At 45.5% G+C, this 22,802-nt stretch overlaps 3 protein-coding genes across 7 annotated transcripts in view; 2 read left to right on the forward strand and 1 right to left on the reverse strand.

Moving 5' to 3' along the window:
- Window positions 1–11,021, reverse strand: part of NIP7 (nucleolar pre-rRNA processing protein NIP7) — a 60,250-nt gene extending 49,229 nt beyond the window's left edge. Inside the window, exons 1-5 of one of the 2 annotated variants that reach the window (XM_047711543.1) lie at window positions 10,837–11,021; window positions 10,639–10,725; window positions 10,403–10,541; window positions 9,742–9,882; window positions 8,254–9,528 (exon numbers count right to left, since the gene is read on the reverse strand). In XM_047711543.1, coding sequence (XP_047567499.1) covers window positions 9,409–9,528; window positions 9,742–9,882; window positions 10,403–10,541; window positions 10,639–10,725; window positions 10,837–10,892 — 543 coding nt within the window. In that variant the 5' untranslated portion in view covers window positions 10,893–11,021 and the 3' untranslated portion in view covers window positions 8,254–9,408. Of the gene's footprint in view, window positions 1–8,253; window positions 9,529–9,741; window positions 9,883–10,402; window positions 10,542–10,638; window positions 10,726–10,836 lie in introns of those variants that run through there. The other variant, XM_047711544.1, reaches the window with a different exon arrangement.
- TMED6 (transmembrane p24 trafficking protein 6) lies at window positions 1,916–8,077 on the forward strand. Its single transcript, XM_047711542.1, has 4 exons — window positions 1,916–2,430; window positions 3,942–4,068; window positions 5,678–5,829; window positions 7,638–8,077. Exons 1-4 carry the CDS (start codon window positions 2,218–2,220, stop codon window positions 7,869–7,871), a joined length of 726 nt encoding a protein of 241 aa, XP_047567498.1. The 5' UTR covers window positions 1,916–2,217; the 3' UTR covers window positions 7,872–8,077.
- Window positions 11,022–11,048: 27 nt separating the features above from the next.
- On the forward strand, window positions 11,049–20,714 carry COG8 (component of oligomeric golgi complex 8). Of its 4 annotated transcripts, XM_047711534.1 has the most exons (7): window positions 11,062–11,544; window positions 12,684–12,891; window positions 13,895–14,722; window positions 16,503–16,671; window positions 17,476–17,641; window positions 18,798–18,802; window positions 19,763–20,714. In XM_047711534.1, the coding sequence occupies exons 1-7, from the start codon at window positions 11,150–11,152 to the stop codon at window positions 19,918–19,920; spliced, it is 1,929 nt and encodes a 642-aa protein (XP_047567490.1). In that variant the 5' UTR covers window positions 11,062–11,149; the 3' UTR covers window positions 19,921–20,714. The 4 variants fall into 4 exon arrangements, with proteins under 4 accessions (XP_047567491.1, XP_047567490.1, XP_047567488.1 ...); XM_047711532.1 differs by lacking the exon at window positions 18,798–18,802 and having other exon boundaries at window positions 11,067–11,544; window positions 17,476–17,785; window positions 19,763–19,899; XM_047711535.1 differs by lacking the exons at window positions 16,503–16,671; window positions 17,476–17,641; window positions 18,798–18,802 and having other exon boundaries at window positions 11,049–11,544.
- Window positions 20,715–22,802: the final 2,088 nt, after the last annotated feature.

Raw genomic sequence — 22,802 nt, forward strand, 5'->3', positions numbered from 1 at the left:
TTAAGGAGCTACTTAATTCTAGCACAGCGTGTATGAGCAATTGGAGGGAGCAAACTGTTGAACAAGCTTTGCTGAACCACGTTGACTATGTTAAGAAGCAGATGTCGGACTGTATTGGATGTTTTAATCCTTGAAAGCCATGTTGAACAGAAATGTGGGAGTGTCGTCTTAATTTGTCCATACCCTTATATAATATATTTTTGCGGAAAAATTCTCCCTTTCTCACTTCTGAGTGAAAGGCAAGGTGTAAAGAAATGCTACAGTTTTAAAAATTCCTCCTGTAGGTACAAGTTAGAAACTTTGTACAGCTTTATTATCTATTTACATGTTTTGGGATCTGGTACTACTACTTTTTTGTCAGTTACTCCCAAATGAAGCTACAGTGAAAAGGTGAGACCCAGATCCCTCTTCATCTGGCTGCAGCTAGTTGTGGTCTTCGTCTGCAGGGGGTTAGGATCCGGGAGCTTTTAGCTCTTCCACTCTAACATTATTTGACTACACTCTCTAGAAGAGTGACACTGTGATACACTTAAGGAAGCAGAATATCCTTATGAGTGTTTCTCAAACTAAGAAATGCGTAAGTCCATTAACATTTTTTAACATAACTTCAGGGGTATGTTTATTATAGTATTCCTAAAATGTGTACAAACATAAAACTATGCCCACAGCTTCTATAGAACTATAATATGTACTCTGAACTGATGACTGTTTTGGGGAGTCTAAGTCACTGCTTATGACATGGGTAGCACTGGGGCTGTCGCAATGATAGGATGTGGGTAGGGATGCTTGATTGTTGGGAAGTGATCCCAGTCTCTGAGGCCTTCACCTAAGCAAAACTGCTGCAGAGCCACTGTGCCTACAGAGTACTGTGATGTCCCGTGGACTTTGCTAGAACTGAATACAATTATGAAGTCTGTTCTTGTTTATTAGCTTATAACACTTAAGGGATTACCACTTGGGAGTCAATGCAATGAATTCTGAAGCAATACCTGGTTAGAAGGTGCTAATGCTGTTTTGCTTTTTAAGATTATGGCTGAAATCAAAACATTTAGGCACTCTCAGCACTCACAGACTCAAGACATAAACACTGTCTTGATAGGTAAGAGTGTGAGACCCACTCGGGGCCCCAGCTGCACCAGCTGCGCTTCGGGGTCAAGGAGCTGGCCACTGGAATCTCTGAATGTCCATTTCCTTATCTCTAAGGCAGTAGGTAATGGTACCTCCCTCCCAGGGCTGTTGTGAGAACACACAGGAAGCAAGTAAATCTTTTAGCTCAATGCCAGCCATGAAGTCAGCAGGTGTTCAATTGAACCTTTTCCCTGCTTTGAGTGCCGAAGAAGTCATAAATAAAAGAGGAAAGATGGAGGGTTTGAACAATATAGTCTTTAAGTGGGTTTTTGGATAGCTTTAGAAGAGTGGATCAGTAAGGGGGAAAGTAGAACAAGGATTATCAGTGGAAGAGTCTGACCACTGCCTCTTGCTCACTTTATTTGTCCATTAAAATTTTTGCACACATTAACATGCTGTGCTTTTTGCTAAGATCTAGCACTGGGCAGAAAATACTCTGTTCACTCAGGTTTGCCCCACATATCTTATTGGAGCATCTAGCAATCTGATACGACTAAGAGAAACAAATCTCTCCAGGCAAACTTTGTCTGTATATTCAGATGGTCGTAAATAAACTTACCCAGTGCTTATTCCCAAGAACTTAAAAATGATAACCCAAAGGAAGGACAGAAATGCCTCTTCTGGAGAAGATTCTATCTAGCACCCATGAAGTAGGTTTGATAAGCCACTGAGGTTTTTTGTTTTGTTTTGTTTTTAAGATTTTATTTATTTGACACACAGAGACAGCGAGAAAGGGAATACAAGCAGAGGGAGTGGGAGAGGGAGAAGTAGGCTTCCTGCTGAGCAGAGAGCTTGATGCGGGCTCGATCCCAGGACTCTGGGATCATGACCTGAGCCGAAGGCAGACGCTTAGCCGACTGAGCCACTCAAGTGCTCCATCCCTTGAGTTTTTGAGGTGAAACCAAAAACACTTCCTGTGAGCCAAGCATGGGGATATTGTGCCAGTTCTATTATGGAATATCTCTGTGTGGCCCTGAAACCGGGCTAAGTGTGACTTGTAAGTTAATGATTACCCTAGCAGTTGATTAAACTAGTTGGTTTCACTAGACTGCAAGCAGTTCACCTGCAGAGGAGTCTCCAAAAAGCAACATGTTCCCTTTGCTCTTTGGGGCTGGGCTGGTGGTTCTGAACCTAGTGACTTCTGCTAGGAGCCAGAAGACAGAACCCCTTAGTGGCTCTGGGGACCAGCTGCTCTTCCATGGAGCAGATCGATCTGACTTTGCCATCATGATCCCTCCAGCAGGCACAGAATGCTTCTGGCAATTTGCCCACCAGAATGGATATTTCTATTTCAGTTATGAGGTGAGTACATGGGCTCCTCTCACCATACTGGGGACTTGTTTTTTGTTTGTTTGTTTCCTTTTGCAAAGTGGGATAGGTTTTATTCAAATACAGGATTCTGGTTGTCTTTACTATGCTGTGATTCCCTACCTGTTAATGAAATGGATCTGCACTTGGATGGAAACTCTTGATGGATGACTAATCACTAAAACATATGGCTTGACTTCTCAAACTGGGGGCAGTGGAGGTGTGCTCAAAGCCTTGGGACAAACATACTGCCTCTTCCTGGAGAGGTAATCATATATATATTAACTCAGACTTGGAGATGAGAGAGAATCCATTTTTATAAAATAATAAAACAATATGGATATGGTACAAAGTTGAATGAAAACTTACATGAACTTTGGAAACAGACCCTGATTATTTCAAAGAAAGATGCTTCAGTTTATGGGACCGGGGGAGCAACATTTACTCTGCTGCTTTAAGGAGTAATTCTGGCAGACCACAGAATCACCGGCTCAGGGTCTCTCTATTTGGCCAGACAGTCCTCTGTTTCTTTGTGAAGGTGAATGTTTTCAAGTTGCCTGTTTATAGGCTAAGTACATTTATCCATCCTGTGGTCTTATACCACAGTGCCCAAGAATGGTGAACTCAATAGTAAAGTCAAAGGCTGTTAATTTCTTTTGTTCTTTATCTTAGAAACCTGTTAACTTGGGGTACCTGGGTGGCTCAGTGGGTTAAAGCCTCTGCCTTCGGCTTAGGTCATGATCCCGGGGTCCTGGGATCGAGCCCCACATTGGTTTCTCTGCTTGGCGGGGAGCTTGCCTCCCCCTCCCTCTCTGCCTGCCTCTCTGCCTACTTATGATCTCTGTCTGTCAAATAAATTAATAAAATATTTTTTAAAATAATAAAAAAAGAAACCTGTTAACTTTCTAAATTTTGTTTACATAGTAATAGACTATATTGATCTTATTCCATTGCACTGTAACTCAAAGCTTATTTTAAGTTAGCTTATCAGAGCCTTTTCTTATCTCTCAATTTATAACAGGACAGTAGCTACTAGTAAGCACACTGTAGCATGGGCTTATCAAGATCCAGCTTGAGAAGCGACTATTGAATGTCCTATTTATTTGCTGTCAAGCAGCAAGTAAGCCCAAGTCTGAGACACCACCAGGGAAGTCAAAACCAAGCAAGTTCAATCAAGAACTCTACAAAAACATAACGTATCAATCGATACACACCAGATGGACATTCTGAGACAGGTCTTCCTAACAGGAGTGTTACTGGCATTTTGGGTAATTCTTTGTCTTACAATACTGTGTCTAACATGGTAGGATGTTCAATATTGCTGTCTCTTCCTACTCAACCCCCAACACCACTGTTGTCTCAATCCAAACTCCCAGGGAGGATTGGGCAGTACCATCCCTGATTGAGAACCACTGTGCTGATGATCAGGAATGTCAATCTTGGCACTTAGTTAGCTTTCTGTGATGTAGCAGGGGCTTTTCTCCCTCTTTAATGTGTCTTGGCAGGTGCAGCGGACACTGGGAATGTCACATGACCGACATGTTGCTGCCACTGCACACACCCCACAGGGTTTCCTCATAGACTCCTCTCAGAATGTTCGAGGCCAGATAAACTTCTCTACCAAAGAGACAGGTCTGTTTTCATCACCAGTTACTGTAATAATTATAAGTTTCTTTGAAACTGGGTCAATAATGAGGAAGTACTGAAATTACTGAAGTACATGAGATGTAAAAGCTCTGGCTTTTTCACAGAGGGATGATCAAACAGTAGGGGGACTAAACAGCTTTGAACACCAAAAACTATAGCCTTCAGCACCAACATCAAAACTTTACAGCAGATTGCCAGCAGCAGAGGCAGTATGTCCACTGGCAGATTTGGGACAGGGTCTCCAGGTGACTATTTTAACTCCAGGGCCCAGAAGCTCAATTTTATCTCATTGTCTCCAACTGAACAGGTTATGAGAAAGTGACCAAAATTGACCCATTTATAATACAGAATTCCAATTAACAAATTTATTTGAGGACAGCACTTCTTTCTAGTTTTCAGAGTACTTGAGGCAGTTACTAAACAGCAGACTCAGAACGAAAGGTAACGCATCACAGTGAAAATACCCACGTTCCACAACAAAGCACTTCTCCAGTCACCAGAAAATTTCTACAGCTAGATCGAGTCTGTACCCACCTTGGACAACAGGGGTCAGTTTTTTGGGTTTTGGTTTTTGTCTTTTCTCTCGAGAGAGAGCGAGCAGGAGCACAAGCATGCACGTGGGCAAGCACACAAGCAGGAAAGGGATAAAGGGAGAGAGAGAGGCAAACTCCCCACTGAGCAGGGAGCCAGACATGAGGCCCAATCCCAGCACCCCGGGATCATGATCCAAGCTGAAGACAGATGCTTAACCAACTGAACCACCCAAGCGCCCCCAGCATGGGGTCAGTTTTAACTGCCCTCTCTACCAACCGGGTGTACGAAGAAAGACAATGTTTCTCAACAGGGACATGAAACAATCCTTCATTGTGTAGCACAGGATATTCAGCACTCTAGGGTAGTTAGCATCTTTGGCCCCTACCTGTCAACATTGCCTTCCAATCATTTTGACAATCAAATATGCTGCCACACCTTTCTAATCCCGCTCCTCCCCACTTCCACATACATACAAAGGGTGGCAACCCCCATTAAGAATCAGCACCAGTATATACCCTAAACCATCGGCTCCTGTACAAACCACTTTGCAGGAGTTACTCCATTCAGCAGGATAGCTTCTTTCATTCAAACACATCAATTTTTTCTCTAGTCTCAAGTTCAAGATGGTATCCCCCAGCTCTAATGGTGTATAAGAAGCAGGAAAACCACCATGCTCTTAATTTCAGTTCACTTTGTCAAGCAGAAGAGCTTCAATAAGAGATGTGAGAAATATATGTTGAAAAAGACAGAGAAAACATTGTTTTCAATCTAGTATAGAACTAACAAATTTACTTACAAATTTACTAATTTATAGAACTAAGTCACTAATATTTGGCAAAACACTATATTGTAACTTGTACTCAGTAAAATAAGTTTCATGGAAGATCATGTAAGGTTTCCAGATAAAAAAATTGGATTTTTCTACTTCCTAAGTAAAAGGAAGGAAACTACAGTAGTACCTTTAACACTGGTAAACATGTATCTTCGGGGAAACCTAGAGGGTGGTAGATCAACAAAGGGTGGAGACCAAGCGTTAGTAATGATTTAGGGATTCCTACAGGTTTTTATCAGCTTTGTCTAAAAAATCAGCAAAATCACTTTGGTTCTGTGCAAGTGTACCTCAATTTTGGAGTCTTCTATGAGGGGCCTGAGATGGACCACAAACAGAAGAATGAAAGAAAACAACTGAATGATACTCTGGATGCCATTGAGGTAACCATTTTGTGGGAGTAACAATGTGGAAACATCCTTGGAAATAATATCACCTGAGTGAGAGCTCACCTGGGGAGAAACCAAACAGGCACAGGGATCTGAATCCTTTAATTTTTAGGACTTGGAGCTCCTGAAATTCCTCACTTGTTTTATACAAGGAGTTGGCAAACTATGGCACACAAACTAAATCTGGCCCATATCTCGATGGAATGGCCCATTCACCATTTTAAAATGTACAATTCTGAGGTTTTTAGTATATTCCCAAGGTCCTGCCACTATCACATCTAATTCCAGAACAGTTTCATCACCCAAAAAGAACTACACACCCATTAGTCACTCTTCCTTCCCCAGGACCCCTCCTAGTCCTGGGCAAGCATTCACTAATCAACTTTCTGTTTCTATAAATTTGCCTATCCTGTACATTGTATATATGTATCATGCATACAGTGTATGAGTAGAATCATACAATGTGGCCTTTGTTTCCAGACTCCTTCACTTAGTGAAGTGTGTTCTCAAAATAAATCCATATTGTAGCATATATTAGTACTTCATTCCCTTTTATGGATGACTAATACTCTCTTGTATGACTGTACCACATTTTGCTTATCCACTCATCAGCTGATAGACATTTGGGTTGTCCACTTTTTGGCTACTATGAATAATGCAGCCATAAACATTTGCATGAAGTTTTTGTGTGAACATGTTTTCATTTCTGTATACCAAGAAGTGGTATAATCTGCTGGGTCACATGGTCATCTGTTTAACTTTGTGAGTAACTCCTGTTCTCCAGTGGCTACAGCATTTTACACTCCCACCAGCATATGTGGTTTCAATTTCTCCACAGCTTCGCCAACATGCCACTGTCTCTTTTATTAATAGTCATCCTAGTGGGTGTGGAGTTGTATCTTGTGGTTTTGAGTTCTATCTCCCTAATGGCTAAGACCACTGAGCATCGTTTCATGTTTTTTGGGCCATTTGTCTATCTTCTTTGGAGAACTATCTATTCAAATCCTTTACCTGTTTTAAAATTGGGTGGTCTTTTTATTGATGACGTATAAGTTTTTTAAAATATTCTGGATATAAATCCCTTATCAGATAAGTGATTTGCCAACATTTTCTCCATTCTGTGGGATGTCTTTTCACTTTCTTGATAGTATTTTTCAGTGCACAAAAGCCCACTGCCTGTTTCCACAAATGACACTTCACTGAAACACATTATGTTCATTTGACAATTACACACGGCTGCTTCTGTGCTAACAAGAGCAGAGTTTGGTAGTTGCCACAGACTGTACTGCCTGCAAAACTGAAAATATTTACTATTTGGTCCTTTAATAAGAAGTCTGCAGTCCCTAGTCTTCTACCATATTCAAAGAACAGAAGACATCACCAGAACAGCAATGACGTACAGAGTACATGCCTAAATCTAAAGAGATACTGTGAGACACCTGAAAGAGCTTTCTAGTTTCAGCATTGAAATTTTTCATTATAAAATTGTGTCTTTTAGGCAACCCTCCTGGGTCCCCTCCCTCTTCAGGAGCTTTGTGCTATCACTTTGCTATGGCTCAATAAATTTTGCTTTGCTGCTCACCACCAAAAAAAAAAAAAAAAAAAAAAAAAAAATCCAGACATTATTTTCATATACAGCAAAACCAGCTTTACTAACAACTATAATAACCAACTTACTACCTATCATAAAATTATAAGTTACTCAACTTCCAGATAACTTAGATTAGTGCTCGTGAGCACCCAGGTGAGACTAGACAGGAGGTAAGGAGGACCCTCTCTTTACTTCATTTTCTGTCCCACAGGAGAGTACACGGAAGGTGCAGAACAATATCTTCCACATGTGGCGATACTACAACTTTGCCCGTATGAGGAAAATGGCTGACTTTTTCCTTCTCCAATCAAACTATAACTATGTGAACTGGTGGTCAACAGCTCAGAGCCTTGTTATTATTCTTTCTGGAATCCTGCAGCTGTATTTCTTGAAGCGTCTCTTCAATGTCCCAAAGACTACAGACACGAAAAAGCCAAGATGCTAAGCCAAAATGACTACAGCAGCCTATCTCTCTTCTTCTGGGGCAGAAGCTCTGTCAAAGTTTTGGTCAAATAAGCTTTGTAGATTACTGGAAAAAATCAATTTATCTTGTTCGAACATCTTAGTCTATTGCTTTCCTTTCCTCTCCAGTTGCCTCAAAATGGCAATAAAATAATAAATGTGCAAGTTTTGATATTAGCTATTACTAAAGTGTGTACCAAATGCTACCATCAAAATACTGTTCAACATACAGTAGTCCCTCAACCTTTACTAAGTCTATCTAGAGGGTTTACACATAACCTTGGGAAGGAGAAGAATTGAAAAAAAATGGGACAAAACCTATCTGTTTTATATGTTGCATACAAAAACAGGAATTGGTAGACTGCTTTTTTGTAGTTGAAAATTTTATTTTTAGAGATGTCACCTTTGGAATTTAAAATAAGCAGGAAAAAAGTGTATTTAAAGAAATGCTTTATAATACAGGCAGTTTAAAAAAAAAACTTAGTGGAATTTTTTCATTAAAAAAACATTTTAATAATTCCAAAAATAATTTTGGCAGGCATGGGCAAGGTGGGAGGAGCTGAATTATTTCAGTGTCTATGATTAGTGCTTTCTGTCTAGTCCAGTCAGGTAAATAAAGGTTGGTAAGGGAAATCACATTTTAAGAAATCAAGGTGATGAAAATAACATTAGCCTGGGATCATACCATCTAAGAAAAAGGAGAACAAGAACCAAGATATATCATCAAAACTACACTATCACGACAGGAGATCCTATCCTTAGTAATAGAAATACCCGGTATATACGACATAAAAATAATTCTTACCATTTATTTAACACCTAACATTTGCCAGGCACTGTGCTAAGTGCTTTACAAATGTGATTTCTAATTCTAAAAACCATTCTTAGGTAGATGGTGAAAGCTGTTTTTTGAAGCAGAAGAAAATAAGCTTATCAAAGTTGAGTGGCGTCTCTAAAGCCGTACAGCTGGCAGGTGTCAGAACCGGGGTTTGAACCCAAGGTTTTCTCCCACACCACACAGAACCTACTATATAGAAGATTGGCAGAACAAATTGCTGTTATTTTGTCCAAATTTCATTTGTAAAGTCCCATATGTGACCTACCATTCTAATATGGTAATATCTGACTTCCATGGTATTAATAAATAATGAAGAAAATCTACTTGTTCTTATCATGAGTTTGGAAAACAGTGTTATCACAGATAACAATAAGCTAGCTATCCTTGTCCTCAGTTCCAATGACTTAGAACCTGTTACTCAAGACAAGAAGCCCCTTGATTCAAATATAAAACACAGTATTCTCTTTAGTCACAAACGCAAAGATCTGAAACACTGTTTTTGAGCCATTTCCGCATAAGAATCCAGCCTGCATTCGTCCATAATAGAGAGAATATTAAACTAAGAAGTCCCTGAAGAAGTCACAGTGTTGACAAAATTCAACATGATGATGGAGCCTACACAGACACAGGAAAGAAAGCTAGGCCCTTCCACACAGCCATAAGTCCTCGCGATGATTTCGTTTTAAGTCAAAGTCTCTTCATGCCGCACATATTCCCCAATGTCTGCTTGATGAAATACCACAATCGCCATGGGGTCTACTTTCCTGCAGTCTTGTGTAGACTTTGCTGCCACCCCAAAACCCTGGGATTCAAAAGAAGAGACACTGATTCACTCAAGTCATTCAGTTGGCACGCATTGAGGGGTAGAAATAATGAAGATGAAAAAATACAGTTCTTATCTTTGAGAAATTTGAAAGGTGCTGAAAATTTAGTCTCTAAAGCGCACTGATTGAAAATACATCCTTCTTGATTAAAAAGATACTTGGTTTTTATAACAGCTACCATCTCTACTCACCAAAGGGATGTCTGCCATGGAGTACACCACCACTCCCTGGTACTGACAAGTATTTTCAGTGATTCGACCCAGTCCAGATTTCAACACATGGTTCCCATACAGGAAGGACTGCTCTGCTCCAGGCTTTATCCACACTTTATACTATTAAACAAAACAAAACAAAACAAAACAGAATTAAATCCAAGAGGCATTAAAATGCTACCTGCTGTATCCCTGCACATAAGCCAGCTGCTGGATATGTGATTAACTTCTTGAAAGCATTTTCAGGAAAAGAGAAAAATGGATGGTTATCTCAAATTATTCACTCCCTAAAGAGAACTGCCAGAAAGTTCTTTCCTCAACTCTGTAATCTCTCACATGGAGAGTTTAAAGGCTCCTTTTCTGGATCCCACTATGCTCTCACCGAAGCCACCAATTTGCTTTACTTGAGTGGGGTCTGCATAGGCTTTTGTACTCTGCTGGACATAACTACGACTATGCAACCATACAGCATCCTCATGCCAGAACCCCAACCATGCCCAAGCAGCAAGACCTGCAAACATCCCCATGAGCTGGCACTGACTCCGTGACAGAGAAGCTACCCGAGTATCTGCGTTCTGACGTGGCCCTCATCTTTGACTTCCTTCCTCCCCAGTGGCCGACTGAATACCACCCTACAAACCTTGGCATAGGGTGCAAGGTAATCCAGAGCCGTGATGTGCAACCGGAACTTGTGAGTCTTAGTGAATTTTCCGAAGCAGGTCCCCAGCGACACCAGCTTGTCTCCAGAGATGTTGGCGGCCAACTTCAGGATCTTCTCACTGAAGGGGTAAGGAAGAAGATGGTGTCAGATGGGAGAAGCTGGTGGGACCCAGTCCTCCACCCGAGGCTACTGTCGTCCACCCGGCACCGCCTCACCTCACATAGTACACACGGTCGTTGTGCAGCCTGAAACAGTAGGTGCCGTCGGGCCTGTCGACCAGCAGCTGAAGGTTCTCCCCGATGCTGAAAGCAAAAGGAGGGCTGGAGACAGCGCCCCAGCAGCCTCCTCCCGGCCCCGCGTCCCCACTCTACCCGCCACACACACATTTCCCCTTCCCCTCCGCGCGCTCTTACTATTTCGCTATCTTCTCAAACATTACGCGGGTCTCTTCTTCAGTTAAAGGCCGCATTTTCCCGCTGGGTTACAACACCGAATCCGCGTGCCTCAGAGGCCGGAAACGGAAGTCAGCCGCCGGCCGCTCCCTGGCAACCCCACAGCCTGCCTCTCTAGCCGCCTTCAATTTGGTCCCTGCCCCAGTGCCCCGTGGCCTGGAGGACCACCGGCAAAGCAAGCGGGCCGGATACGAACCCCCCCGCTGCTTCCGGTCCTGGATTCCGAGCCAGCGCCCTCGCAGGGCCGGAGGAGAAGTGACGCTGCTGCCGGAAGATGGCGGCGACGGCGACAGTCGCTTCGTCACCCACGGAGCCTGCCACAACGACGGCCACTGCCGCAGCTCTCGGGGAGGTGGAGGATGAAGGGCTCCTGGCATCGCTGTTCCGAGACCGTTTCCCCGAGGCCCAGTGGCGGGAGCGGCCCGACGTGGGCCGCTACCTCCGGGAGTTGAGCGGCTCCGGGCTGGAGCGGCTGAGGCGCGAGCCCGAGCGCTTGGCGGAAGAGCGAGCGCAGCTGCTGCAGCAGACGCGCGACTTGGCCTTTGCCAACTACAAGACCTTCATCCGAGGCGCCGAGTGCACCGAGCGCATCCACCGCCTCTTCGGCGACGTGGAGGCGTCGCTCGGCCGCCTGCTCGACCGCTTGCCCAGCTTCCAGCAGAGCTGCAGGTGCGGCGGGCCTGGCACTAAGGGGGTTTTTAGCAACTGTAATAGCTGACATTTATGACGAAAGAAATAGCTAACACGTAGCAGTTACCATGGGTCAGGCGCTCCTCTGAGCATTTTTTAAAAATCCACTTAAGCTTCATAACAGCTTGCGAGGTGGGTACTGTTATTCCCATTTTATGTATGAGGAAGTTGAGACAACTTGGGGATTGTCTAGGGGCACTTGGAAGCTAGTAAGTCCCCAAGGCAGGATTGGAAAATAGCTGCACGTCCCTCCCTCACAGGGTTGTGAGTACTAGAGAATCCATGCAAAGCACTTATTGGGTCTGACATATCTAACATTCTACGGTCGCCAGCTATAAGGTACACGAGCCGACCATCCAAAACTTTGAGAGAAGGCTGACAACGAAATCCTTTCATTTGGAGGCAGCAAAAATTATCCAAAAAATCTCTCCTTTTTATGCCATATTCTGCCTCTTTAGGCCTCAGTCTATTATCCTTAATTCTACCTTTCAGCCTTTCTCGATAAAATTTAAGTTTTGAGTCTTTGGATATTTGACAATAGCTTCTGTACCCTTCCGCCCGCCTTCCTATATAGGGGACTTCATAAAGCAGGTCTCTGTAGTTATGGAGAAGGGAAAACTATGGAGTTAAAAGTGGAACAACACGCTAAGAAAAGATGAAGAGGCTGAGGGAACTTGAGGGTAAGGTTATAGCTTCTAAGCTGGTTAGTGATCACAAAAAGAATAGCTATTATTAACATTTACTGTGTGTCAGGTTCTGTGTTAAATGCTCTATACACATCATCTCATTTAATCCTCACATGCTTATGAGGTGGGTCCTACTACTATTTTACCAATAAAGAACGAACTCAGAGCCTAAGTACCTTGCCACTGCTAGTTAAGTGGCAGATCTGGGCTCACAGATTTTTATCATTTATTAATTGTGTGATCTTGGACAAGCTGCTTAGCCTCTCTGGGATTAAAGTTGCCTCAAGGGTGATAGTACTTACCTCACAGGTTTGGTGTGAAGATTAAATCATAAACCATCCAGCTCACCGTCCAGTTCATAATAAATGCTTGGTAATTGTAGCTAAGTTTTGGATGTAGAGTAGTGAGCAACCAATATTCTCCTGTTACTAGGAACTTTGTCAAAGAGGCTGAGGAGATCAGCTCCAACCGCCGGATGAACACCCTGACTCTAAACCGGCACACAGAAATCCTGGAAATCCTGGAGATTCCTCAGCTGATGGACACCTGTGTCCGGAACAGCTATTATGAAGAGGCCTTGGAGCTTGCTGCCTATGTACGCCGGCTGGAAAGGAAATATTCCTCCATCCCTGTCATCCAGGTAGCCACACTGCCCCAAAAGGACACAAACTGATGTTCTTATAATCAGTAATTCTGTGGTTATCACTGAACCTTTAGGCAGAAACCTTAGGGAAATTTTGCATGTTTTATTTCAGTTTCTGGCGGCCAGGCAGGCTTGAACATGAAACATTCATTCATTCATTCAACTGATCAATATTAATCATGTGCCAGGCACTGATCTAGGTCTTGGGGAGACAATGACACAAAGCACAGAAGGTCCTAGATTTCATGAATGTAAGCGGATAGTTGGTAAATAATTAAGTAATATGATCCTTTCAGATAATGGTAACTGTCCGAAGGAAATAAACTAGGGGATGGGTAGGAGACTAGGGTATGGAGACTAGGGTAGGAGACTAGAGGAAAGGCTCTGCTGGAGAGAGAATATTTAAACTGAGACCCAGATGATGAGAAGGAACCAGCCACACAAAGATGTGGGGAAAGAGCAAACCATAAAGTGGAAAGACCAGGTATAGCAGACTGAGGAGGAAACAAGTTGGGAGTGTTTAAGAAATACAGGGGCGCTTGGGTGGCTCAGTTGGTTAAACAACTGCCTTAAGCTCAGGTCATGAACCTGGAGTCACAGGATCGAGTCCCGTGTTGGCCTCCCTGCTCAGCGAGGAGTCTGTTTCTCCCTCTGACCCTCCCTCCTCTGGTGCGTGCTTTCTCTCTCAAATAAATAAATAAAATCTTAAAAAAAAAAAAATACAAAGACAGAAAAAGAAAAAAGAAAAAGACAGCCAGTGTGACTGGACTGCAGTGAGCAGAGGGACAGAATTAGAAAGCTGGTGAGGCAGGACAATTAAACAGGGCTTGTAGGCCACAGTGAACGCGATATTTGTTGGTAAACCTGTACACATCAACTTTAGGAAATCTTCATATCAGGAAAGCAGTGGGAATGTTGATCTCCAATATTCAGGGGTAGTGGAATGGGTTCCCGGAAGTCTCATTCCCACTGTGATGTGACCAACTCCCTATATTGTCAGGGCATCGTGAACGAAGTGCGCCAGTCCATGCAGCTGATGCTGAGCCAGCTGATCCAGCAACTAAGAACCAACATCCAGCTCCCCGCCTGCCTCCGTGTCATTAGCTTCCTCCGGTGCATGGATGTCTTCACTGAGGCTGAGTTGAGGGTGAAGTTTCTTCAGGCCCGAGATGCTTGGCTCCGTTCCATTCTGACTGCCATCCCCAATGACGATCCCTATTTCCACATCACAAAAACCATTGAGGCCTGCCGTGTCCATCTGTTCGATATCATCACCCAGTACCGTGCCATATTCTCTGATGAGGACCCATTGTTGCCACCTGCCACGGGTGAGCATGCTATAAACGAGAGCGCCATCTTCTATGGCTGGGTGCTACAGAGAGTCTCACAGTTCCTGCAGGTGCTGGAGACCGACCTTTACCGGGGGATTGGTGGTCGTCTAGACTCTCTGCTGGGTCAGTGCATGTACTTTGGGCTGTCCTTCAGCCGGGTTGGGGTTGATTTCCGGGGCCAGTTGGCTCCTGTTTTCCAGCGGGTGGCCATCAGCACTTTCCAGAAGGCAATTCAGGAAGCAGTGGAGAAGTTCGAGGATGAGATGAATTCCTACACCCTCATCTCAGCTCCAGCCATTCTGGGCAGCAGTAACCTGCCTGCTGCTGTGCCAGTCACTCAGCCGGGGACCCTGCAGCCACCCATGGTACTCTTGGATTTCCCCCCGCTTGCCTGCTTCCTCAACAATATTCTGGTTGCCTTCAATGATCTGCGCCTCTGCTGCCCTGTGGCCCTGGCACAGGAAGTGACTAGGGCCCTGGAGGACGCGCTTGTCAAGGTGAGCACATTCTGCTGGCTCCCTACTGGGGCTTTCTTTGGTAACAGGTGGCCAGACTTTTGTAAAAAATAAATCAGTCTGTGTGATACGTGGTTGCAGACTTAGGCTTAGTGTGGTTTTAGAGACTTTTTCTGATTGAGAAGCTCTGGTTAGTCCCCCATGATGGGACCTAGAACAATACGTGAAGTGGCTCACCCGTAAAAATGACTGAGGAATGTATTAGTTTCCTCCTGCTACATAACAAACTCCTACAAACATAGCAGCCAAGATAACACAATTCTCGTCTCCCAGTTTCTTTGGATTGGGAGTCCTGGGTCCTCTGCTCGGGATCTCACAAGGCAACAGTCACGGTGCTGGCGAAGCGGCAGTCTCATCTGAAGCCTGGGGTCCCCTTTCAAGCTCATTCATGTTGTTAGATCTCTGTTCTTTGCAGTTGTAGGTTTAAGGCTCTTAGGTCCTACAAGCCACCTCCCTCCATAAAGTATGGCTTTCTGTTTCAGGCCAACAGAGAGCAACTCTCCTGGCTGAGTCTCTTTTTTTGTAGGGAAATCCTCAACCTTTTTTTAAAAGGCTTATCTGATTAAGTCGGGCCCAACCAGGATATCCCTTGATTAATTCAAAGCCAACTGATTAGGGGCTTTAATTACATCTGCAAATTCTTCACCTTCAAAGCCATATTAAGTAGGGGTTAGAAACAAGCCACACATTATGCCTGCAGTCAAGGGGAAGGGATTACACAAAGGCATGGATACCAGGGGTGGGATTCATAAGAACCATCTTAGAATTCTACACAATACAAGAAATACTACAACTAATGATATCCTGCACATCTTTTACATATTTAAACCTTTAGATAATGGGATGTTTCTTATGACTTACAGCATCTTACAATTGCTGTCAGCTAGGTGGCAGTTGTGACATGGTTATATAAAATCATTCTGGGCCCAGCTCTCTTACTCTTGGGCTTGTCTGCTTTCATATCTCAAGAGTGTACTTTTTGCTTTAATAAACTTTCCCACTTGTGTTACTCAAAAAAAAAAAGTTTGTTAATGCCCTCCTGTAAGAGGAAGGAAGCATGAGCACTGAAACTTTGTAATCAGTGAAATTCAGGTAATAATAATATGCTAATCTGTATGTAGAACTTACTCCATGCCACGTCGTGTTCATTATACTTTATACCTATTGAGAACTGATCCTCACAACCCTAAGAGGTAGATCCTGTTGCAGGCCCTACTTTATAGATAAGGAAACTGAGGAACAGAGGGCACAAAGTGTTTAATCACTTGGAAGTCACAAAACCAGCAAGTGGCACTGCTAGGACTTGAACCAGGAACGTCAGCTAAGTTGCTCTGTTATTTTTACGTAGAACTTCTTTTTTAGCTCAGTGTTCTTTTAAAATTTTTTAGCGGTCTAGCTTCCTGGAATCTCAGAAGCCTTACTCAGTAAAAATATTTTATAGTTTTGCCTCATTTTCCTGGATCCAGTATAGTTTTGGTCCATCTCCTGTAGGAATCAAGAACCTTGATGCTTTTCCACTGGAAGTGGAAAGTGTGCCAGTAAGGAAACAAGTAGGGTTTGGGTCAGAAATATCTCAACGAAGTGAAAGAACTGTGGAGAGACCACAATTCTGAATTTAAACAAGACAGCAGTATAATATACTGTTTGGAATGACTTTCTTTATGAAAACTTGAGGGCTGCATATTTGTGCTTAGTTTCAGGTACCACTGATGGTGGTAGCGATGGTGATAGTCTAGTGACTGATGGTGCCCCTGTCTCCTAGGTAACCAAAACAATCCTGGCCTTCCATCGTGCAGAAGAGGCTGCTTTCAGCAGTGGGGAGCAAGAGCTCTTTGTCCAGTTCTGCACTGTCTTCCTGGAAGACCTTGTTCCTTATTTAAATCGCTGTCTCCAAGTCCTTTTTCCACCAGCTCAGATAGCACAGACCTTAGGTAAGAGAAAGGAGGGGAAAGATCTTGAAAACTACTGTATTGATATAATTCATATACTAAATAATTCACCTATTTGTAAAATTCACTGTTTTTTAGTAAGTATACAGAGATGTACAGCCATGACCACTGTCCAGTTTTAGAACATTTCCATCACCCTAAAAAAGAACGCTCCTGTCCAGTGTAGTCATTACCCAATCCCAGTCTTAGCCCCTGGCAACCACTAATTTGCCTTCTATTACAACAGATTTGCCTTTTCTGGACATTTCATATAAATGAAATAATACAGTACGTGTGTATCTGGCTAAGTGGAAGAAGCTAGTTACAGGAGAACCACATATTGTATGACTCTATTAATATGAAATATTCAGAAAAGGTATTTTGAAAAGATTTTTCCCCAATCTGTCTTCACTTTGCTGTGCCCACTTCACTCTGTGCCAGGAGTGAAGGCTGGGGGAGACAGAGCTTCCCTTTGGGCAGTCGTCCAGTGGCCATACCAGCAGAGTGGCTCTTGGCAACTTTCCCCCCAGCTTTCTCCTTGGGCCTGCCACGGGGAAGCCAATGCCTTCCGAAGTGCTCTTGGCTCTTAACTCCATCAACCCTCCACCGTGTTGTTCCAGATTACCTTCAAAGTCTCGCTTTATAGTATAGTTTCTTGTCCCAAATCACAAAAATGGCTTTCACTGTTCACTGTGGAAATTGTGTCTGTTACGTCCTATAAGCTTTTTTTTTTTTTTTCCTGCGGCACATCAATATTTAAATTTGTTAAACGTTTTTTCTATTTCACTTTCTCTGCCTGTGGGTCAGGCATTCCACCCACTCAGCTCTCCAAGTACGGAAACCTTGGGCATGTGAACATCGGCCTCATCCAGGAGCCTCTTGCCTTCCTCCTGCCGAAGAGAGAGCTGGTCCTCTGTCTGGATGACAAGGAGCTGGTGCCGGAGCTCGCAGCTCCAGCACCCACCGCCGAGGAGTCAGGCATGGAACCCGCCGCTGCAGCTCTCCCTGAGGATGCGCAGGAGCAGGCGGACCCCGCGGAGGCGCCGCCGGCTGAGGTCCCTGAAGCGGACACCTAACGGGCGGGGCGGCCCGCGCTTCCTGCCGCGCCCGCGGAGAGGTGAGGCCGGCCTAGGAGAGCACGGGGCAGCCCCAGGGGGTAGGCTGCGAAGGCATTCGTGAGCGCATACGAAAGGGGAACCTCCATGCGTCACGCTTGCAAACGGTTGATTATACATAAAAACACGGAATTCAATAATAAAGCTGCTGACGTCACGGAGGCGGGCTGCGCTCTAGGGGCCGGCATTCGCGCTTCCGGAAGGCGCGCGAGAACTCGGTTTCCCGGCGTTCCCCGCGACGGGAGCGCTCGCCTACGGGGGCCGGGGAGGGCGGCGGCGACTGGGAGTGTCTTCTCGGCGTACCGCGGTCCGAATGGGAGCGCCGCTGCTGCTTGGGACGCTGCTGGCGCGGGCGCGTCACTGCTTGGGATCAGCCCCATCGTGGGCAGGGGGAGCGGCGGGCAGCGGCGCCCGGGCCTGCAGTTCCGCGCCCACCCGGGACAGTCTCGAGGGCCCGGCGCGTCGGCGGTCCTACTGGCGCTACGTGAGGCGTCTGGTGCTGGGCGCGCCCCAGCCGCCTTACCCGCGCGTGTGTCAGGTCGGCGACCCGGCGCTGCGGGCCGTGGCTGGCCCGGTGGAGCCGGCGCAGCTGGCGGGGCCCGAACTGCAGCGGCTGGTGCAGAGGCTGGTGCAGGTGATGCGGAGCCGGCGCTGCGTGGGCCTGAGCGCTCCGCAGCTCGGTGTGCCGCTGCAGGTGCTGGCTTTAGAGTTCCCCGAGGCGCTCTTCCGCGCCTGCCCGCCGCGCCTGCGCGAGGCCCGCCAGATGGAGCCCTTCCCCCTCCGCGTGTTTGTGAACCCCAGCCTGCGGGTGCTAGACAGCCGCCTGGTCACCTTCCCTGAGGGCTGCGAGAGCGTCGCCGGCTTCCTGGCTTGCGTGCCCCGCTTCCAGGCCGTGCAGATCTCAGGTGCGGCAGGGGCAGGGCGGTGGCTTTGGGGTGGTTGGGTAAACGCGTGCGTCTCTTCCCCTTTGCCCATGGAAGCGGCATCCTCTGGTCCTATGTAGTTTTCGCAAAGCCCCAGTTAAAATGCCGATTTGTGGGACGCCTGGGTGGCTCAGTTGGTTAAGCGGCTGCCTTCAGCTCGGGTCATGGTCCCTGGGTCCTGAGATCGAGTCCCACATCGGGCTCCTTGCTCAGCGGGGAGCCTGCTTCTCCCTCTGCCTCTGCCTCCCTCTCTGTCTGCCTGTGCTCACTCTCTCTGACAAATAAATAAAATCTTTAAAAAAAAAAAATGCAGATTTGTGAAGTGCAGGCTCAGCGAAGCCTGCCGGCAGAACCCTGCAGGGAACATGATTCAAGACTGACTGATGGGGATGGGGGCTAGTGTGACAGCAGAGACAGCTTGTCGGGGACTTTGCTTGGGCTGGGAACGTGGCCTAGTTCCGACAGTACCTCACTACAGGTCCTCTGCTGTGTGCCCTCTCCCTGGCTGTCTCACACACGTACCCTTTTTACCCAATTGGATCCGTCGTGGTGGAATGGGAGAAGTGGGACCCAGCTTTCCCTAGGCCAGGATGATGAGCCGTACATGGCTGTCATACCGCAGGATATCTTGTGGAATGTGATTTGTTGCTGGGGTTGGGAAGATTGTTCCTCTTAAGTAGTCCACTTGGTCCAGGTCAGAAAGTAAATGGTATCCCTTAATTTTATAGTGTACCAAGTTGAAAGACTCTTAGGAATTGAAATAAATCAGCAGTACTTCAGAAATGGGAGGAATGTTTAGAAATGAGGCACCTTACAAAGATCATTTCTCATCTCAGCCCCATAGTAAGTCCGGCAACCTATTGTCAGCGTTAGAGCCACATTGAATACTTGGTAATGCACATAGGTGAGGCATCTTTTCTGGGAATAATAGAGGCTGCTGTCTACATTCTCTTCTCATGTTGCCTTCTGTGAAAAACCAGAGGCAGGGAAAAGGTGAGGAGATTAAAAATGATGCGGTTAAGCATATCCTTAACCAGGCTGTATCTTACTTTGCAGGGCTGGACCCCAAAGGGGAGCAGGTCGTGTGGCAGGCGAGCGGATGGGCAGCCCGAATCATCCAGCACGAGATGGACCACTTGCAGGGCTGCCTGTTCATTGACAAAATGGACAGCAAGACATTTACAAACATCTACTGGATGGAAGTGAATGATTAAGTTTTTCCTGCTGCATCTGAGGATTCTGGAAACCAAAACACAAACACTTGGGATTTGAGCTGGGGATGACTTGCCTGGTATCAACTTGATACTGGTTTGGTCTGACAGAAAACAATGAATTGCCAAACCAGGTTGGAGGAATATATCAAAAATGTTTGCCCTGAAATCAGCCATGGACAAAATATTGCCTTCAATTTGAGAAGAAAATGAACTCCCCCGAAAGAGTGAACATTTCCTGATGATTTTGTATGGTAATAATTGGGGAAAATAAATAACCACTCTTCGTAGACATTATTTCATAGACCTGTATAATCTACCCCGAGCCAAGATTTGATAATGACATAGTCCCTAATATCTGAAAGTTTTGTTTAAAAATGCTGGTTAAGTCTGTGGTTGACCATCTTCACTGAGTTCTTATTTTTACAAAGGGCTTGTATGTGTCTTACCTGCAGAGTCAGTCCTTTGCCTTGAACAACAGTTTGCTTGTATAAGTAAAACAGAACAGAATGGTCACAGTTCATGAAGTGTTTAATGACAGTATTAACATAAATGAGTACCCACACATTTTACCAGGGTCACAAGTTTTGGGTGATGATTTCCCTGCTAAGATTTCTTGGGCAGCTGCTGTTTGGCTCATTCTTGTGGTAGAGCTCATGGATCAGGGCTAGGGGAGGGATGATAGTTGAGGAAGCAATGAACCTCTTCCTGTCACAATTGGAAAAGAAACAAAGCAAAACTTGTGCTTCCTGGTCACAATTATTTTTGGAAAAATAAATCAGCATCAACCTGACCAACAATTAGCCTTAAGATACTGTCAGAGCTTTGCAGGATGTAAAGGAACTTGTTTCTCTAGATACTGGTCTTGCCTCATTTTTATGTTGAGTTTTGCAACACAGGTACTTTTACCACAATCCTCAAAATCCTGTTACCCAGGTAGTCAGTCCAGTAAGTTGTTTAGAAAAAACTTGTTTTAAACAATAGTTAATTAAATGGATCCAGTATGGCTTTCTCGAAACAGACCACCCTAGGGGGCCTTACAAGGTCAAGCCAAAGGTAACTAGCTCTCTCTGCATTAAACTTTGGAAGGGAATAGGAGCCAGCACTGCTCCAAGGTCATGTCAGATATTCAGCCACTGGGGAGGTGTGTATACTAAAAACATGGATCCTTATTAAAATTAGAAGTCAGTGACCCTCCTTTCCTTTTTGGACAACCCTCCTTTCCTTTTGGACAATGTTCCTAAGCTTGTGCAGGGTGGCTTCAGAATATTCTGATGCTTTCTTACCTCGCTCTGAGGTTAACGTCCTTACAGATGCCTTTGTAATGTAGATCGGTAACATTTGCCTGCAGCTTTCTGATCTGGGGACCGGAGAGTATGTGGCTGCTCAGAATGGACCTTGGAGAAAACCTGAAACTCTGTATTGCTGACAACAGGATGTGCACTATTGTAACCAAATCCACCTAGGAGGATTTGTCCAACTAGCTACTACAACCTAAAGCCACAAATCTGCATTTCTAATAAAATGTCACCCACCTCAGGGAGATGGATCAGCCACAATAACCACATTCACAAATCATCTTGAGCTAAGGAATGTTTCAGAAGTCAGCTACCTTAGAAATCAACTACCAAACTGAAAGCCAAGGTAGACAGAAGGTTTGGGACAGAATTCCCAAGTAGGGAGGAGTGAATTTCAGAGTTAGCTTTTAGGGGAGGAAAGGCCTCTGTACCTGTGAGCGGTGATTAACATGGGTGGTGAAGGCACACCATCAGTTTGAAGTGACTTCAGCCTCACATGTGAATAGGACAGTCATCACCCTGCATCCTGTCACTGGTGATGGAGAGGCATGACATCTGTGACAGCCACGACCAGAGCTGTGAAGATGAACCACAGCAGCCTGTTTCGTTAATGACTTGTCAAGGTGTCTGAGCAATAGAAAGGAAGATTTTAAAAATAAAGCAAGCAAAGACCTGACTCAAGTAAAGGTGGCTGGAGGTAGAACAAGAAAACACAAGTAGCTAAAAAGAAATCGTACGAGCAGGGCAGTGTCCCGGGCTGGCTTCTAGTCCAGTGTTCACAAACAGTAACTGCTGGCTGAGGGCACATAACTAAAGTGAGAGCCCTGGGGACTCCTGAGTGACAAAGACGCCAGCCATAGTTGCTCCCGAGGGGTCACATGGTGTTGAGGCGGGGCTGATGTACCCACACTGGGGAGGAGCACTTGGGCCTGAGCCTTCAAGGAGCCCAACAAAAAGTTGTCGCAATTCAGCAGCCATTCCTAACCAAATCAAAGACCACCATGGTGCAAGGCTACTGTGACCTAAGAGTCCGCCGCAACATCAGTTCTAGACAGTTTGGGTTCTGGTAAGACCTGGAGCAATGATCAACGGAGTCGGAGGGAGCTAGAGTCCAAGGGCAGACCTTCTGTGTATTCATCCGCACAAGTCAGGCGCAGAGCCTCCTCTCAGCATTTCTAGAGAGGCTTGCGGGGAGGCGGGGAAGCGGGGAGTTCTCCAGATCGAGTCACAAATTCAAATGGCCACAGGAGCTGGGCAGGCAAGCCGAAGGGGTGAAGCAGTCCGTGTGGGGATGGGTGAGCTGGAGAGAGTGTTCTGCCTCTGAACAGGGCAGCCCCCCGCTCAGCTGTGGCTGCAGGTTGCCTAATCTCCCAGAAGCCAGAAATCTGAATTTTTACATCAACTCTTGATTTTTCAGTGTTGGCAGCAAGGCAAACCAAACAGCTACAGGCCATGTCTGGCCCGCAGGCCTCCCAGTCCGCAGGAAGAACTGTCCCGGTGCCACAGGGGCGAGGCCCCGGCGGTAGAGGGGGGAGGGGGGGATCCGGCCAGCCTGACTGGAGAACAGTGGGAACTGCGCCAGTTGGC

The sequence above is a fragment of the Lutra lutra genome, chromosome 17 (genome assembly GCF_902655055.1).
Source record: "Lutra lutra chromosome 17, mLutLut1.2, whole genome shotgun sequence".
In the NCBI taxonomy this organism is placed as follows: Eukaryota; Metazoa; Chordata; class Mammalia; order Carnivora; family Mustelidae; genus Lutra; species Lutra lutra.

Coding starts and splice junctions, on each gene's coding strand:
- TMED6 (XM_047711542.1), top strand. CDS start 2,218: ATGTTCCCTTTGCTCTTTGGGGCTGGGCTGGTGGTTCTGAACCTAGTG. Junction 4,069..5,677: donor CTTCTCTACCAAAGAGACAG/GTCTGTTTTCAT, acceptor GGATTCCTACAG/GTTTTTATCAGCTTTGTCTA. Junction 5,830..7,637: donor ATACTCTGGATGCCATTGAG/GTAACCATTTTG, acceptor TCTGTCCCACAG/GAGAGTACACGGAAGGTGCA.
- COG8 (XM_047711534.1), top strand. CDS start 11,150: ATGGCGGCGACGGCGACAGTCGCTTCGTCACCCACGGAGCCTGCCACA. Junction 11,545..12,683: donor AGCTTCCAGCAGAGCTGCAG/GTGCGGCGGGCC, acceptor TCCTGTTACTAG/GAACTTTGTCAAAGAGGCTG. Junction 12,892..13,894: donor CCTCCATCCCTGTCATCCAG/GTAGCCACACTG, acceptor CTATATTGTCAG/GGCATCGTGAACGAAGTGCG.